The 15945-nt window shown below is 40.8% G+C and overlaps 1 protein-coding gene across 1 annotated transcript in view; it reads left to right on the top strand.

Annotated features, from left to right (window-relative positions):
- Positions 1-15945, top strand: part of fbxl17 (F-box and leucine-rich repeat protein 17) — a 213925-nt gene that overhangs the window by 67028 nt on the left and 130952 nt on the right. Inside the window, exon 7 of the mRNA XM_086031766.1 lies at positions 2718-2825. Coding sequence (XP_085887892.1) covers positions 2718-2825 — 108 coding nt within the window. The remainder of the gene's footprint in view (positions 1-2717; positions 2826-15945) is intronic.

The raw sequence follows: 15945 nt of genomic DNA, 5'->3' as shown, positions 1-15945 counted from the left end.
AGGTTTTTATGAGCGTTCACAACAGTTTGACCCTGGAAGGGATTGTTTGAAGTTGCAAAGTGAAAGATGGCAGCACTATAGACCATACTGAGCTATATACTGCACTAAAAAAGAAAGATACCTCTGGCATAAAACATGGATTCAAAGCATATTTTAACATTTCTTGAATTTATGTAGGCAAATAGTAGTGCATGAGCAGGAAGGGTATGTTTTGTATGGTAGCAAATAAGAGCTAAATTCATTTGGACATAATGTAATTGGTAGTGCGGTGTTACATTGCTTCATCTAGTCCACTAGACCTTACGGTCACATTCCATTATGAGCCATTTCAACCCTTTTCAACCACTTTGGCTCCTTACTGTTAAGCTTGAGAAACACACCTTTAAGCTTCAGTGGTGTTCCAGGAGGTGTTTTTCCCAGATAAGCCATGCGGCATGTGACTTGGCCAAAGATAAATGGACCCCGTCTTTCTTGTTGTGATGTCCTGGAGCCAAGTGTTTGCGACATTGATGATCTGGGCCAACTTTGTCCACTAATTTATCCCCAAAAAAAACATCTTATGCGTGCGCAGAAGGTACTTTAATGGTCAGCGTCGCTGTCTGTCGCTGCGGTGTGTTTTGCCAGCGTGACGTGCCGACAGCCGGCCGGACGCCACAGGGGGTAAGCGTCTGTCACTGTTGGTGAACGTCGTTTTGGTGTACCAGGGCCTTAACAAAACCACCAAAGTTTTAGTTGTTCTGGAGACTTGACAGTGTTCAGTGTTAGCTTACTCGTTAACCATCATTCGAAGTTCACAAGTATTTATAGTGTGGCATATTTTCTTAAAAAAAAAAAAAAAAAAAAAAAAAAAAAAAGAGATGATTTCCCCGTGGAAACAAAAAAAAAAAATGTTGGCGGGTGGCTACCAAATCGTTCTGGCCCATTCCAAGCTCACACAAGATCGGTCATTGTTTTAGTAGCATGGTCCCAAGCCACATTTCACTACTCACAGCCACAACCATTCATTGTGTATGTGATTCTTGCGCAACAAGGCAGGCTAGCTTTAATCGAAAAATTTAAATGTGTTTTTGTTGGGTCATCACGTTTGCATCGTTTGACTTGTTTCCGTTCAAGCAATGCACATACAGCCTGTGGAGACCAAAGTCCAAATCCATTAATTGTTGGAGGAAATATGGTCTTATTTGTGTTTTAGGTGTCCTTAGCTTCTATTACTGTCTGTATATTTGCTATCCAAACGGACCAATTAATGTGGCTTGTGCATGGGCAGTGACATCACAGTGACTGGAAGTAAAGGATTAAGTGTTGCTCGTCAATGGAAAGTGATTTGAGACACATAAATATACTGCAAGTGCCTTATTTCATCGCTGTCCTGTGAAAAACACATTTTTCCATTTTTCTTATTTTTTACATGAATGGTGTTTCCGCATTACAGACATCGCATTGTGAAAATTTAAAAACGTTGCCAAAATTGGAGATACGTGTTTTTCACAGGACTGCGGCGATTTGTTATAAGCATTTTTTTCTTTCTTGTAGTTTCTTTTTGTTTATACAGGTATTTATACCTCTTGATGTTTGTTTTAGCTTCATGGCAAGGGTCATGTTTTGTTTTATTAAACTATTCATTTTAATTTGTCAAAATGGAAATGACGTTTTAAGTTCATGCTTTTGTTGTTTCGAATGAAAAGCTTTTGTTTACTTTTTGTTTTGAATACTACTGTATTATCGCATGTATTCTGACCAGCCGTGATAAAAGGACCTTGAAAAATGCATTTGCGGCCGTTTAGGATTTGCATTTGAGTACCCTGCACTACGCTGTCCATTTGACAACTTGTGTTGGTGTTCTGCTGCTAAACATCACAGACAGAGGACAGGGAGATTTGTCTTAATAAATACAAAATTAGGCAGGCACACAGAGATTAGCACCACCTCGATAGGCATTATAGGACACATTTATAAGCATTTTTTGCCACTGAATCACTTAGGAAACAAGCATTTAGTTTCATAACATATGGTTTTGAGACTTTCCGAAATAAATGCTTCACATTCACGGAAGCGTGATTAAAAAAGATCTTTGCTATCTAAAGTCCTTTGGCATTTCGTCCTCAATTAATCAGCCTGAAAAGTCGATTCTCTCTCATTTCTTCTCATCTTATTTGCTTGTGGTGATTGATGAGAAGACTTTGAGAAGCACAGAGAGGACAATCTCCCACATCTTTCTTGGGTGTTTCTGAGAGTGAAAGTTGCTACAGTATCAATACCTGTATTGATGACCACAATATAAGGTGGTGGAAATGTTCTACTTCCCCATTGATCCCCACCGATCCATTCTGAGCCTGCTCGTGGACGGCCGGGTGAATGGAGGGGAGTGGTCCATCCATCATAAGTCGATGCCGCTTGGCAGACAAGTCCCGTTTTGCCTATTAGCCTTCTCCTCCTCCCTCCTTCTGTGGGCCTGCTCTGGTTTCTTTGCTTCAGCTGTTCATCAAGCACAAAACAATCCAGAATGCTGCGCAGATGGAGCTGACATTTAGTCATGAATTTGACAACAGCTGTCTGCACCCACTTGCTTGTAGAAATTCTCTACCATGCTTGTTTACAAGATTGTTGTAATCTCCCTACTGTAATTTTTATTTGTGTTTCACCACTGTGGAAGTACGTGACAAGAATTAAATTCTAACTTGAATGAAGTCAATATCATCTTCTCCTGTCTGCTGTAGGTGACTGACCAGTCGGTGCGAGCGGTTGCCGAAAATTGCCCAGAACTGCAGTTTGTTGGTTTCATGGGGTGCCCAGTGACATCCCAAGGAGTCATCCATCTCACCGCCGTAAGTATCATTCTGCTTTGTTCATACCTGGATCATGATGGTTATTGGCCCTAAGGCCACCGAGTTTTTAAAGATCGACATTGGCTCTTAGGCAGTGTGGCAATTGGAAGATTGATTGATTGTGCAATTCCCAGTTGCTTTTGTGCAGTGCCCAAATCTGATTTCCCATTGGTGTGTTTTTTTATATCAAATTTCTTTGTCAAATCAAAAACATCAAATCATGTGTGCCACAATTATTAACACCCCCTTATCTTCATACTTTGTACAACCCCTTTTATGCCAGCAAAACCAATAGTCCTCTATAATGTTTCACAAGAGGGTAGAAAATTATATCTTTGACCATTTCTCTTTATGCAATCCCTCTAAATCATCCAGCGACCTCTGTCTTCTCCTCTGCACTCTCCTTTTTAGCCCCCTCCACAGGTTTTCAATCTGGTTAAGGTCTGGGGACTGAGACGGATATGGAAGGAGTTTGATTCTGTGTGTGGTGACTGAGCCATGATTCTGCAATAACAATTTTATTCATTTTAAGGCTTTTAACACATCTTAACCAAGAGCGCACACAATTACGGAGCGCATTGTGTTCCACCACACGAAATGTTTTTTCATTGCTTTTGAATGCAATCCTTCACGCTGATTAAATAAACCAACATTAAACTTAAGTTAACTTTAGGCATAGTTTTTACACATTTTATTAAAATTCAATGTCATTTGAGAAAAAAAGTATGTTATTGTATGCATTTTTCCATTTTAACTCATTCGGTCCCAAAGACATATCTATGTCTCTTCACAGGCCAGCCATTTAATCCCACTAATTTATTTATATATATTTTTCAAAAATTTTCAAACGTTTGGGTAAAAGAGGGTCTAAAAATGTCTGGAACTGAATGAGTTAAAGTGGGCCCACAAGTGCCGTTTCATCTATCATTGGGAAACCAGAACCGTTTGCATGCTAATTGGTTGATAGAGAATGTGAGACAGAGGTGACCTAAGGTGGGTAAACATTTGAAAGGGAAGATCTCAAAGTGTGTCATTTGAAAAATACCTCAGATAACGGAGCTGAAAGGAATTGCCGTACTGGCTCTTATCAAATTTAAATCCATTGCTGTCACCATTCCACCGACACACCTCACAGTGCATATATAAGCCTTATCAGACTTTATTCAATAAAACCATACCATGGTGAGCCAGTTGGTTGTCCTGGGAAAACAAAGCACTTGTTTAAAACATTCCATACATTTAAATAGATATGCCCAAATCACAAGTAAACCACGCTAGGATGGCACAGCTCGAACTACACCAATACAGACACTGCAACCTTAACTACCCAAAACTCATTGATTACTGCACAGTTAAGGCTCTTCATCTAAACAGAGAGGTGAGATAGTAGCTGATGCTAGTACTAAAATTGCATTATAGATGAAGGTCTTAATCTTAATGCAAAGTAGAATTGAAGTCAGGATAATGTTCTTGTTGCCCTAATAAATCCGAAAAATCTATTTTCCCTGCACTGAGTGACAAATTGGAACTTTTCTATCTTATCAATAATGCAGTTTTTTTTAATTATTTAGCTCCTTCGTCTATTTTGTGACCCAGACCTCTGGATTTTTTTTGTATTGTTTTTCATGAAGTAGTTAAAACAGTAGATTAGTCTACATCCAGTAAGTTGTTCCTACAGAATAGCTTACAAAGGTGACATCATTTTCTTGAAATGAATGGCTTGTGTCCATTATAAAAAGCACACATTTAAGCATGGATGTTTGATGTGGTGTTAATCCTTTACTTGCGGGCCCTGGAATCCCAGAACCTGACTGTGTCTTTTACCTCCGACTTCGTTTCGAAGTTATGTGTTCACTTTTAAATCTCATGAAAGCCTAATGAGATGAATCCCAACAATATGCCACTTGTCTAACCGCACCTCGCTGTTTGTGTATTAGCATGCTAATGAGTCGGGGGCTCTGTGGTTAAAGATGCTTGGCGCCATTTAAACGTGGACAAAAATATGAATCTCAGATGGCATTCAGTACGCCATGCTTCTGTCATAACATCCATCTAGATTGCATAGTTGCTCTTTTGTACCAGTATGTATTGTATATCCACATATGTGCTCTTGTAATGCAATTCGATTTATTTCAGATGAACTTGTGCGAACATGCGAGTGTGTACCCACGTGGGGCTTGTGTGGCCTTTCCCTCCCAAATGCAATTACTGTTGTGTTAATACGACTGAGACGGCCGATACCGACCTACATTATTAGATTAAACAGCAGATTAATTTGCACTTATGGTTTTGGCCCCCCTATCATCTCAGTGGCCTCTCCTGACCTTGGCCATGATGTTGTAGACAGACTGTAATGAAGCCAGCCAATCATAACAACACTGGCATACACTGAGGTGAACGTGTACATGCACGGTCTGGCTTACTTCATTATTATTTATTACCATGTTAGCCCATAGGGAGTTTTAGCTTCGCATAATCCTGATTTCTAGATATTTTTTTTTTAAGTTAGTTGCTGATTGGTTATTGATTGCTTATTTCAATTACACCCTCAACTTTCGAGATGTGATGACCGCTTTAGTTTATCACACAATTCATTTTCCTCACACCATTCAGGTGGGGGCGTAGAGGCTGAACCGGCACTACATGTATAAAAGGAGACAATTTAATAAAACACAAGTTGCACACCACCACCAAAAGCAACTGTCCCAAAAACATCAGCAGAGCCACTGAGTCTCGTTGCTACATTTGAAACTTTTCCACAAACATGCAAATGACTGAAATCCTGGAGGACTACGGCAAGATCTCTCTCGGAAGACCCTGGAAACTGCCGTTATCATTGTAAAGATTCCAAGTCGAAGAGTCCTACCAGTGGAGTAAAAGCCTCCAAATTTTCTTGCCAACTGCAAAGGAACAATGTCAGACCTGTTCAACCAAAGCATAGACAGCATGGATTACAGCTCTGCATCAATTCCTGCTGGAAAGCTTGCACTCGAAAAAACCTGGTCACTGGAGGAAAAAAGGCACTACAGGACACAAAGTGAGGATGATGAAGTGGTGTTGTAAAAAGCTACCCTCCATTCTGTGTCCAATGGGCAGACATTGACTTTACCGAAGCCCGTCATTAGAAAAGTCTGGCCTCAAATACTCACCATAAACTTTAGTATGGTTGTGATAGAAGATGAAACTTGGAAAGCATTTCAACAGTATTCTGCCTTCAGAATACCAGTAATACCAGAATCACAGTGAACCGTCCCCAACTGAGGCAAATAGAGCCTAGTACTTACGAGAAGAACCAAGCCTGTGCATTGAAAAAGCTGTATATGGCGTGAAGGGGCCTGAGTCCCAGAAAGTAGCACTATTTGGATGAAAAGTGCTAGGGATTTGGAACCAACACGCCTAGGGAGTTTGTTGTCGTTTTGATGAATCACATTTTGGTTCTTTGCCTGAAAGGAAGGCCTGACACAAACATAGAAGCCCCACCTTGGGTTCAAGTCATATTTCTGTTTTTGTTCAACTCTTCCTGTTCTGCTGATTTGCTTTTTTCACTGCCTCCCTAAGTAATAATCTGGTTATCATCTCCTTCAACCGGTGATTCCTCCTCATTTATTCCCACTTGATCCCACCCATTGTCGATTGAAAATAGTATTCCTGCATTTAGAATCGTTGCATTTCTGATGACTCCGTGGACTCAGCATGCGAGTCCAAGGCTGCGTTCTTTTTTTTTTTTTTTCTCTTGCTCAATTATTACCTTCCCTGTCCCTTATTTGCCTCCGCAATTGCATGCTGTCTCTTTCATAAGCTACCCATCCCCCTTAGGTGCCACCCTGTCAGCGGAGAAGAGAGCTGGACAAATCCATTATTTTTTATGAAGTTCTCTTTTATGGCACCCTCATTTCAGATTGATATTCTTTTTTTAACCGACTTTTCACAAATGAGGAAAATCAATTGGAAACGGTATTTTCCTAATCACGCGATCTGATTCTTGAAATGGGCCTCCTACTGTGCCAATGCAGATGGTGTGCCGAGTAACTATAAAGACTTGACATTTATGGTTCTTTAATGGTTTTGTGGTGTTTAATTCCACATGGGCTGGAAGCTTCTCTGTGATGTGCAACACAACTCAATATTTGTAGCATGGCTCTGCATGCTAAAATATTGTCTTGTTGGTGACAACAGAAAAAAACAATGGATCTCTGCAGACTGTGAGAAGTTTTACACCACTTCACTTACAGGCAATTTGCCTGTACTTAAACTGATGCTTAGGACCAAAAACATCATATTGACCTTTCTTTTGAGTTGTTCTATCAAGGCTAATTCTGTTAGTTGAGGATTCTAACAACTCTATATAGATAGTTATCGAGTGCCTTCCACAAGTATAAACGTATAGTATAAATATAAAAACTTACCAAAATTATATAAATACTTACCAAAGTCTACCTGCTATTTTTATCATGTACTATAAAATGGTAATGGAGGCTAGTCGTTGCTACCACGTGTCATTATTAGAGTGCTTGGTGCTTCTGTCACGATGGACTTGATGGTCCTAATGACTGCATAAGATGTTGACAGTGACAATATGTGATGGGTTGTGGGTAATTCAGTTCCTTTGTTAGCTTGCTTGACGATTCCACTTGTCGATTCCTCTTGCATTGCAAATGAGGGATTTGGTTGAACTTTGCCAGTATGGCGTCAATATCGTAGCGCGATATAAAAACGTGTGGTATAACGCTCTTTTGTACATCGCTATTTTCAGAGATAGGCGCTTTACCCTATTTTGCCAGTCTGTCCTCCGTCCGCGGCCTGGGCACCCTTCCGTCATCGTCCTTCCGTCCCCATCTGTCCTCGCACTTTTAAAGTGCTTCCGTCCTTAGATTCACCAGTCCGTCCCAACACAACACAACACGCCACTCGGTACTTGACCCGGTTAGGGATGATTACAGGGACGGATGACCTTGCTTGGTCCATCCACAAAATGTCCCTGGGATGGACTGCCCATCTATGGTTCTTTTAATGCATGGGATCACCTATTTAGCGTGTCATTACTGTGTCCCAATTTCCAGGCTTAAGTATTCGATTTAACATCACCCCAACTGTTGTCGTTGTTGCCTAATGTAACAGTTGGATTAAGCAGGGGGTCGATATAGTGATAATGACATCAGTGACATAATTTATCTTTTGCATTATTCCATTCCCTCACCCAATGAGAATCAATAAGAGAATCAATAAAGAATCACATTGATTAGCAGTATCTTAGAATGGAATTGGAAATGCTAAATTCCTATCAATTCCCATTTCTAATGACAATCCAGTCAAGAATAGAGACTTAAACAGAAGCACAAGCCATGCAGCACAGAGCAGATGCCCTTTTCTGATTTTAAAATCCCAGCTGTACATTTTTATCAGCCACAAAGAAAGTTGATCCTGTCTGGAGAAAAGACATCACCATGCTTCCGTGGATTGGCCAAGATCGAAAAATCCTCAAATTAGGCCTGGTTATCCTTTGTGTGTACCCTGCATAAGTTAGCACGGTGATTCTTACTCACATTCTTCCGACTGAAAAGTGTTGGAATCACCTTGTTTCCTTTGCCATCTTTCTGATTTTGAGCTTTTCTATCAGTCAGTCTTTGGACATCACCTCCCTCGTGCACATATGCTCTGTTACGCACACAAACACAAAATAGTCCCACTGTGTCTCTCCATCTTCCTGTCAAGCGTAGCTCTTTTCTTCTGGTAGTGATTAAGTCCAAGGTCGACTCTATTGGCGAGTCGATGTTAAAGCCGCTCTTAGCGGTGGCGAGCGTTCAACCCGTCACTCCGAGATGGCTTCCCCTCTGTCTGTCATGCCTTCCCACAATGCCCCTCCTCATACATCAAGCTTTCACAGCCCCAAGACAATGTGGGCCTCATACACTTTTTTCCCCCCCTGTGAGAAAGTCTTAATGTCTGGGTGAACGAGAGCTGCCCTGAGACAAAACAAATGACGAGCCTGTTAAAGAATGTGTCAGAGATGAAACAACATATAGTTTGAGTCTGCAATAGTTTTGTGTCGTCTCTCTGATGTGCACAACTGGGACTTCTCTGGTCTTAATTTGGGGCCTTGTAGCTCCATTCAGCCATGCTGCCTCAGTGGTTTTGTTGTTCTGCTCCACAGAAAGTTGGGACCTTTGATAAATATTCCCTAAATTTGAGAGAACTGGACCACAAGTCATACGTCACGCTCTGTATGAGTTTTTGAGCTTATGAAACAGTCTGGTGTGGGACAGCGAAGCTATTTAATTTCAGAAACAAAATTATATGTTTCATTCTTTGTGGTGGCTGTGCAGTGGCAATATCAATACAGGAGATACAGAATTTATTTTCTCCATAAGTAATAATTGAAATAGATGTAATCTGCCCCAGGGGTTAAACTTCCACCGTCATAAAACTGTTAAGTACTACTTTTCTGGGCTTCTTCCATCGCAGATCGCTACAGTAGTCCCTTTTACTCTGCTTATACAAGCCAAGATTTTTCTTCACCTTTGTCCAAGTCACTGTTCTATCAGCTGTAAAAAAAAAAAAAAGTAGACACATATTCCGGCTGTGTGCAGAGGATCCTCGGAATACGACGGTCCCGTTATATGAATTTTTGAGGTCACAAATGGTGTGCAATCAATTATTTTGTGCACTGCCATAAGAATATAGTTACTGTTGGCTGTACTTGCTGTTTTTCATTTGATTGTTTTATATTCATGCTCTAGAAGTGTTTTTCATGCAAATATTCACCACTACACTACCAACGTTGTTGTCTTTAAGCTTCTCCCATCGGGGGCCCCCACAGCGAGTCCTTTTTCCAACTTGTATGATATGTTTGGCTGTAGTTTGCACCAGATGCCCTTCCTTGCGACACGAGCGTAAGACGAGCAACATAACCTTGAACTATAAAAATTGTAGTGAACATTATTTTTGCAGTTCCTCTTTTTAGTTCTATCTCTGTCATTACCATTTAGCTCTTCTGTCTTATCATCACAGATTCTCTTGTGAACGGCTATAATCAAAGAAAACGCCAAACAAAACACAAAACACATGGAGGAAGCACGGGATTGAGGGAAGTTAACTGATGCCAAGCCATGTTGACACACTCAAACCCATATGTCTTAGATTTCTTGTTCTTTACTTTTTGTACTATCCATCCACTTTCTACCCCCTTCTCCTGCTAAGGGTCACAGGGAATTTTCGTTCCTTAAAATATGAAGTTCAACTCCAAATTATTTGACTTCCAAATGGTTTCTTTCCATAGGCCTAGGTGTAATTGGTTTGGAAGTCTTTCACTCTGGCATGCATGCACCTCGCCTACGGTCGCCCTCCTACAAGGGACGTGTGATGTCTTGCTTTGCCATAGTCTGCCGACACCTTATCTCACATCCCCTCCCTACTGGTGTACTGGAAATACATTACCACAGTGACCTGTGCCACACTGATAACCCCCCCTGGAAACAAGCTAATGAACTAAATACATGTCTGTATTTTTTTGCTGTACGAAATGATGTGTGTGCATGTATGTGTGTGTGTGTGTGTGTGTGAGGTGGAAGTGGGGATAACTCGGGGGGGGGGGGTATTTGAGCAGTCGGGGGATTTTGGAGCAAGAAAGGTTATAAAGGTTGCGGGGGAGAAACTGAAAACGGCAATAATAATTTTCTCTGCTGCTGTATGAAGGAGATTGGGGGATTTAGAAATATAATGAGCAAAAGAGAGATGTGTTTTTGTGTGTGTGTGTGTTGGTTGGGAGAGTAATTGAAGAATAATTCATTTAGCTGTCAGACATTTTAATCCTCAGACGGTGGGGCAATGAAGGGGTTGTTGACCTCCAGAAGGGTTGGGCGGGCGTGTTGCATCTTGTCTGGTTATTGGCCAAGCGAGTGCCACTGTACTGTCTGGCTGCCAACCAGCACTCTTTGTTGTCTGTCTGTGTGTATGAGCGCACGTGCAAGTGTACGCCGAGCCCCGAACGAACCAGCGCTCGCTATCTCCTCCTCGAGCCTTTCCTCACGACTGAGTTTGTTATCAACACCAGCACATGCGGGATTAGTGGCTGAAAGGGAGAAAAAAGAAGCGTGCAGAGGAAATAAGTGATAGACAGGAGATGGGCGCATGACAGATAAAACACACACATGCACGCACACACATCCAGCCATCCCTGACTAGACAATAGAATACATTGTTGATACCAGACTTATGACTAGGGATGGGTACCAAAGACGTTACTTTTTTGGGTATAATCCGATTTGGGTTGGTACTACCGAGCATCGATTTACGTGAAATGAAATGGTGCCGTGTTTTGCTTCTGAAGCGCGTCTTTCTAAAGTTACGACTGTGCAGGGGTAAAAGAGTTGTCGATTTTCCATTTCTCACACTCTAAAAATAAATTTCCACATTTAAACTGAATTGAATCCTGCTGGAAGGTGCGCGTCTTTACTTGTTAAAATATACATACGTTGCATTTCAACATAACAATTAACAATACTTAAACATATCTATAATGTCATCTTGGTGATATAACTAAAGCTTGTGAACAATGTAGCGAGCATTACCTACCAAGTCGGGTACATTAAAATGCTGAATTTGATCCCAATTATTCTCTTTCTTCTCGTTCACGTCCTCTTCCAACTGTCAACAATTTTTTGCTACATTTAAGTCCAAGTTGGGTTCGAACGCATCGCACTGCGTGCAATAGCCCAATTTAGGCCCAAAACTGCGCAAGGAACGAAGATAATGCAATACAATTATTGATCTTCATTCCTTGTATTAGTTTAACTTCATTTCTTGTCTTGATCATTGCAAATAACTCCCTCTGGTAACACTACTGCGATCCATATAGACAGTAATCTACTGCACGGACGAGGGTGATTTAATCTTGTCTCGAACTCTCCGAGTCACTCGGACATGGATAAGAAAAAAACAGTGCCCACTTGTATTCACGTAGTGACACGGTTACACTCATCTCACCTCCTTGGCCTCCGTCGCGTCCTGTCTGACACCGTCTGCAACACATGAGGACATCTGAGTGGAATGCGTAATGGCGGCGGGGCCACCACCGCCTCCACAACAACACAAACGCACTTGTTGTGACTTTGACTTCCTCTTCAGAACTTTGAATGTTAAAGTGACTGTCTGAAACTTTGCAACTTAAGACCTGTGTTTGTGGTGTTTTTTTTCCAGCAATCTTTACATGTGTTTTTTTTTTTTTACTTAAGCCATTGGCACATCGTAGTGGCTAATTTCAAACTATAACATACAAGTTTTATTTATTTATTTATTTTATTTATTTATACTCATCTTTAAATTCTGCGGCTGAAACAATGATGCATACCGTATTTGTGGATTTTCCTGATCCCAGGAGCATCATATTCTCATCTATCCTTAGGTTCTATGTAACTCAACAACATTGTTTACTATTCAGGATTCTTTTCGAAAAGCTCCATGTTGGTGTTAATTTTTCATGTTTTTATTAACTCATATCTGCACCCATCGAAGCATTCGGTTCCGTATTCACATCTGCTCTGCTCAAGCACACACTGTTGTGCTGCAAATTTAACTCATACGATGCAGACTTCAAGCACCGGTGGTATTTATTTCGTGCATGTAATTTATTGCTTTTTATTGTTTGTTAATTTCCTATAGTAAAATTGGCAGCTTTTGATTTGTTTCATAGTGTGGCTTGCGTGTGGGAAAAAAACCTCTGAAAAAAAAGAGTGATTTATATGGAGTCCCTTCCACAAGTTTTGGAACAGCATGGCCAATTCCTTTGTTTCTGTTATATACTGAAGACATTTGGATTTCAAATTAATAAATGAATATGAGACAAAAGTTAAGAACTTTTGTTTGAACCCACCCACTTCAGACATTATTAAATTAACTTGAAGTGAATAACATTTAATATATTGGGGGCATAACCCTCAATTGCAATAACTGCATCAATAATGCGGCCCATTGACTTCATCAGACCGTTGTAGTCTTCGTTTGAAATGTTTTCCGGGCCTTTAATGCAGCCTCTTCAGTTCAGGAGGTAAAATGCATGCGGTCCAGTGATTGACATGGCCTGTTTAATACCTTCCACTTTTTCCCCCGTTGAAGCCCTGTTGTGCTTTCAGCGTGTTTTGACTCATTGTCTTGTTGCATGATTAATCTTCTCACAATCAGTTTGGATGCATTTTTCTGTAACTTGCCAGACAAAATGGTTTTGTAGACTTTGGAATGAAATGTGCTGCTACCATCATGATAAATGAAGACTATCAGTTTGATACACACTACAGAATTAAAAAATCCTTACCGCTAAATTATTTACTTATGTGCTATGATTACTAATCAATAATATTGATTAATAATATCAATTTGAAGACACTGATTATGTTTATGATTTCTCACAATTTTCAACATTGGTTTAAAAAGTTAATAAACAGATAAATACCAATCTGCAACTAAATCGCTGCAAGTGTTGACCTTTTCAAATGATCACTCCTACAACATTCCTCGGATATCACCACGTCCCTATGGGCACCCCTGCGGTCCTTGACATTTTCCTCTCCAGGTCATCATGTTGGTGAGCCCAGTTGAAAAGAAGCATTATGCAAGTGCACCAACAGCTTGTCTCTGCTACGCTTCACCAAAACTGTCTTAAATAAGCATATTGTATATGTATGGCTTTAGCATTCGATGTATGGGAGTAATGCCACTCAGTATAGGCATACTAATGATGTATACAATGAATGTACATTTTTTGCTGTTATAAACCCAATTCCTACAAGAAGGCTTTCATGTGATTTTCAGCTTCAAAACCACTGCGGCCATGTAAACAAATAGCTGAAATAACAAGCTTTTTTTTTTTTTTTTTTTTTTTTAAATCAGTGAATGGCTCAAACACTCCCATTAAATCGCAATTAGAATTAACCATCGCTCTGAATGAGCAGCTGTTACCAAAACAACGCTCGCTACTGCGGTTTGATGGACAGCGCCAGTCTTGGAAGTCATATAGCTTTGTGGTTATGACATCATATCCTCTGCATAAGGTCCAGCAGACCTTAGCTTCCTGCTTGCCATCGCATGACGCTTGAGGTTGTGTAAATAAATGAAGTAATAACGCAAGGGTTGTAAGTGAGCGTGGACTATTTGGCCCTATAACACGCGCTTAATGCAATAAAGTGTCAAATCACCCACCTCTCATATTGAACTCTCCGCGCTTATAGCCAAGGGAGGGTGTACTTTTAAAAGCGTGTGTTATTTTTTCTTTAATTTCAAACGGCGCGTTGCGTTTGACCTCAGACTCTCACTCTTCCTGGCTGAGAGAGGCTCTAATTGAAGCCGAGCCAGGAGGCGCTCCCCTCCGGTCATGTGGGCCACATTAAATAATACTCATTTCATCAAGAAATGTGCTGCAGCAGCCATTGTCTCACGTATGAGACGTTTTGTCATCCATCTCTGTGTGTGAAGTGATTACACATTTTGGGTTGGAAACAATGGAGAATTTGTTCATAATTTATATCCAATTTACCACCGAAAGATTTAATACTGCTTTTGCACACATTGGACTTCGCATAATAAATTTCCCCCCTGCTCTTTTCAATCTAAATTTAAATTAAAAACATGCCTTTAAGACATATGAGTATTGGTTGTTAATTTACTGATTGGAGATGAAATTATTTTTGTAGAAAAGGGTTGATTCATTAGAGCAGCATGAGTTCATAGTGGGCCATTGTGTTGTGAGAACCTCCATTGTATTTGTGCATTTGAGCGTGCGTTTACGGAATATTCATAAAAATCAATGCATGCATTAATTTGAGCGCCAGCCTGCGTATATTCATGGGTGGGGACGCCAGCCTGGCCTCAGAGCAGCTGGATTTTGCAGGTTTCGCTGTTTTTACGAACGGCATGAATAATTATCCAGGTGTAGCTGCCAACTCGGGGAGACGTGACAAAAGTCTGCGTGGTCACAAGCGGCAGGAAAAAAAAAAAATCCTCTGAACCCACAGCTAAACCCCCACTGGTGTCCACCTTTTTTTTTTTTTTTTTTTAAGTTGAGTTTTCTTTCTACCTAAATCACCGGCTTTGTTTTCCTTCACCGCCGTCCACACCGTTTCTGTTTGTTTTTCTTCCTCTGCGCATACATTCCTGTGACACACGTCGGCACAAAATGAACTAGTTCACGAGTGGAAGTGATTAAATACGATTGGAGCCGTTAAAACGTTTCGAGTCAAATTAATGTAATCTGTCAACTATGGGAAAACAAACGCCGACTTTGGGTCCTGTCACATTATGTGGGTCTGAGTAATTACTGAAAGGTTGTCCTTTTTTCATACATCGGCTCGCATAGATGGATTAACAAAGTTCCAGTCTTAGCTGCCTCCTCCCTTTCACCAACACATACATTTTCTATTTTCGCCCATCTAGCTACACTACGGGCCAATCGAATCTGACTGTGGTTGGCCCCATTTCCCATTGGTTAGCCACATCAATGAAACACACTCGATTGGCTGGAGTAAAAGCTGAGTTCAGCCGACATAAGCAGTTTTAAATTTTGTGAGCAAATACGACTTTTGTCCTCGGGGGGGATTTCCTGCAGGTTTAATCACGTTAATAAATCTGTGTGTGTGAGGCTATGCAGTGGTCACATGGTAAATCTGATTGGATATAAATGACACGCACGCACGCACGCACACACACACACACAACTTATTGGGCATGAATAATTCAGTTATTTGATTCAGCATTAGCCACATGGGCACGTGCAACTTTTTTTGTGAGAGCATTGGCGCGTATTTGTGCTTGTCTGCATTCACTTACGTGTTTAAAAAGCTGGCCTTCCATCAAATACCAGCCACTCACTCACTTGACCTTCTTATTTGTCACATATCTCTCTCCACACACACACACACACACACACACCTCCACACACAAGCTGTTTGTTTACCTCACAGCTACTCAGCCTATACATACAGGCGGCTCCGTGTTATCACAACACTACACATTCTGTTTCATATTTATATCATGATGAAGAAGACCTTTAAAACAAGCCATACGATGCATTTTTATCTCCCGGATTGAGTGTAAAGGTTTTGATAGCACTTTTAGGACAGTTAGCAGTCTCAGC

This window comes from Filicampus tigris, chromosome 5 (assembly GCF_054856515.1).
Source record: "Filicampus tigris isolate MCC_2025a chromosome 5, RoL_Ftig_1.0, whole genome shotgun sequence".
In the NCBI taxonomy this organism is placed as follows: Eukaryota; Metazoa; Chordata; class Actinopteri; order Syngnathiformes; family Syngnathidae; genus Filicampus; species Filicampus tigris.
Note: the sequence above shows the minus strand (reverse complement) of the source record. Positions and strands in the feature narration are given on the sequence as shown.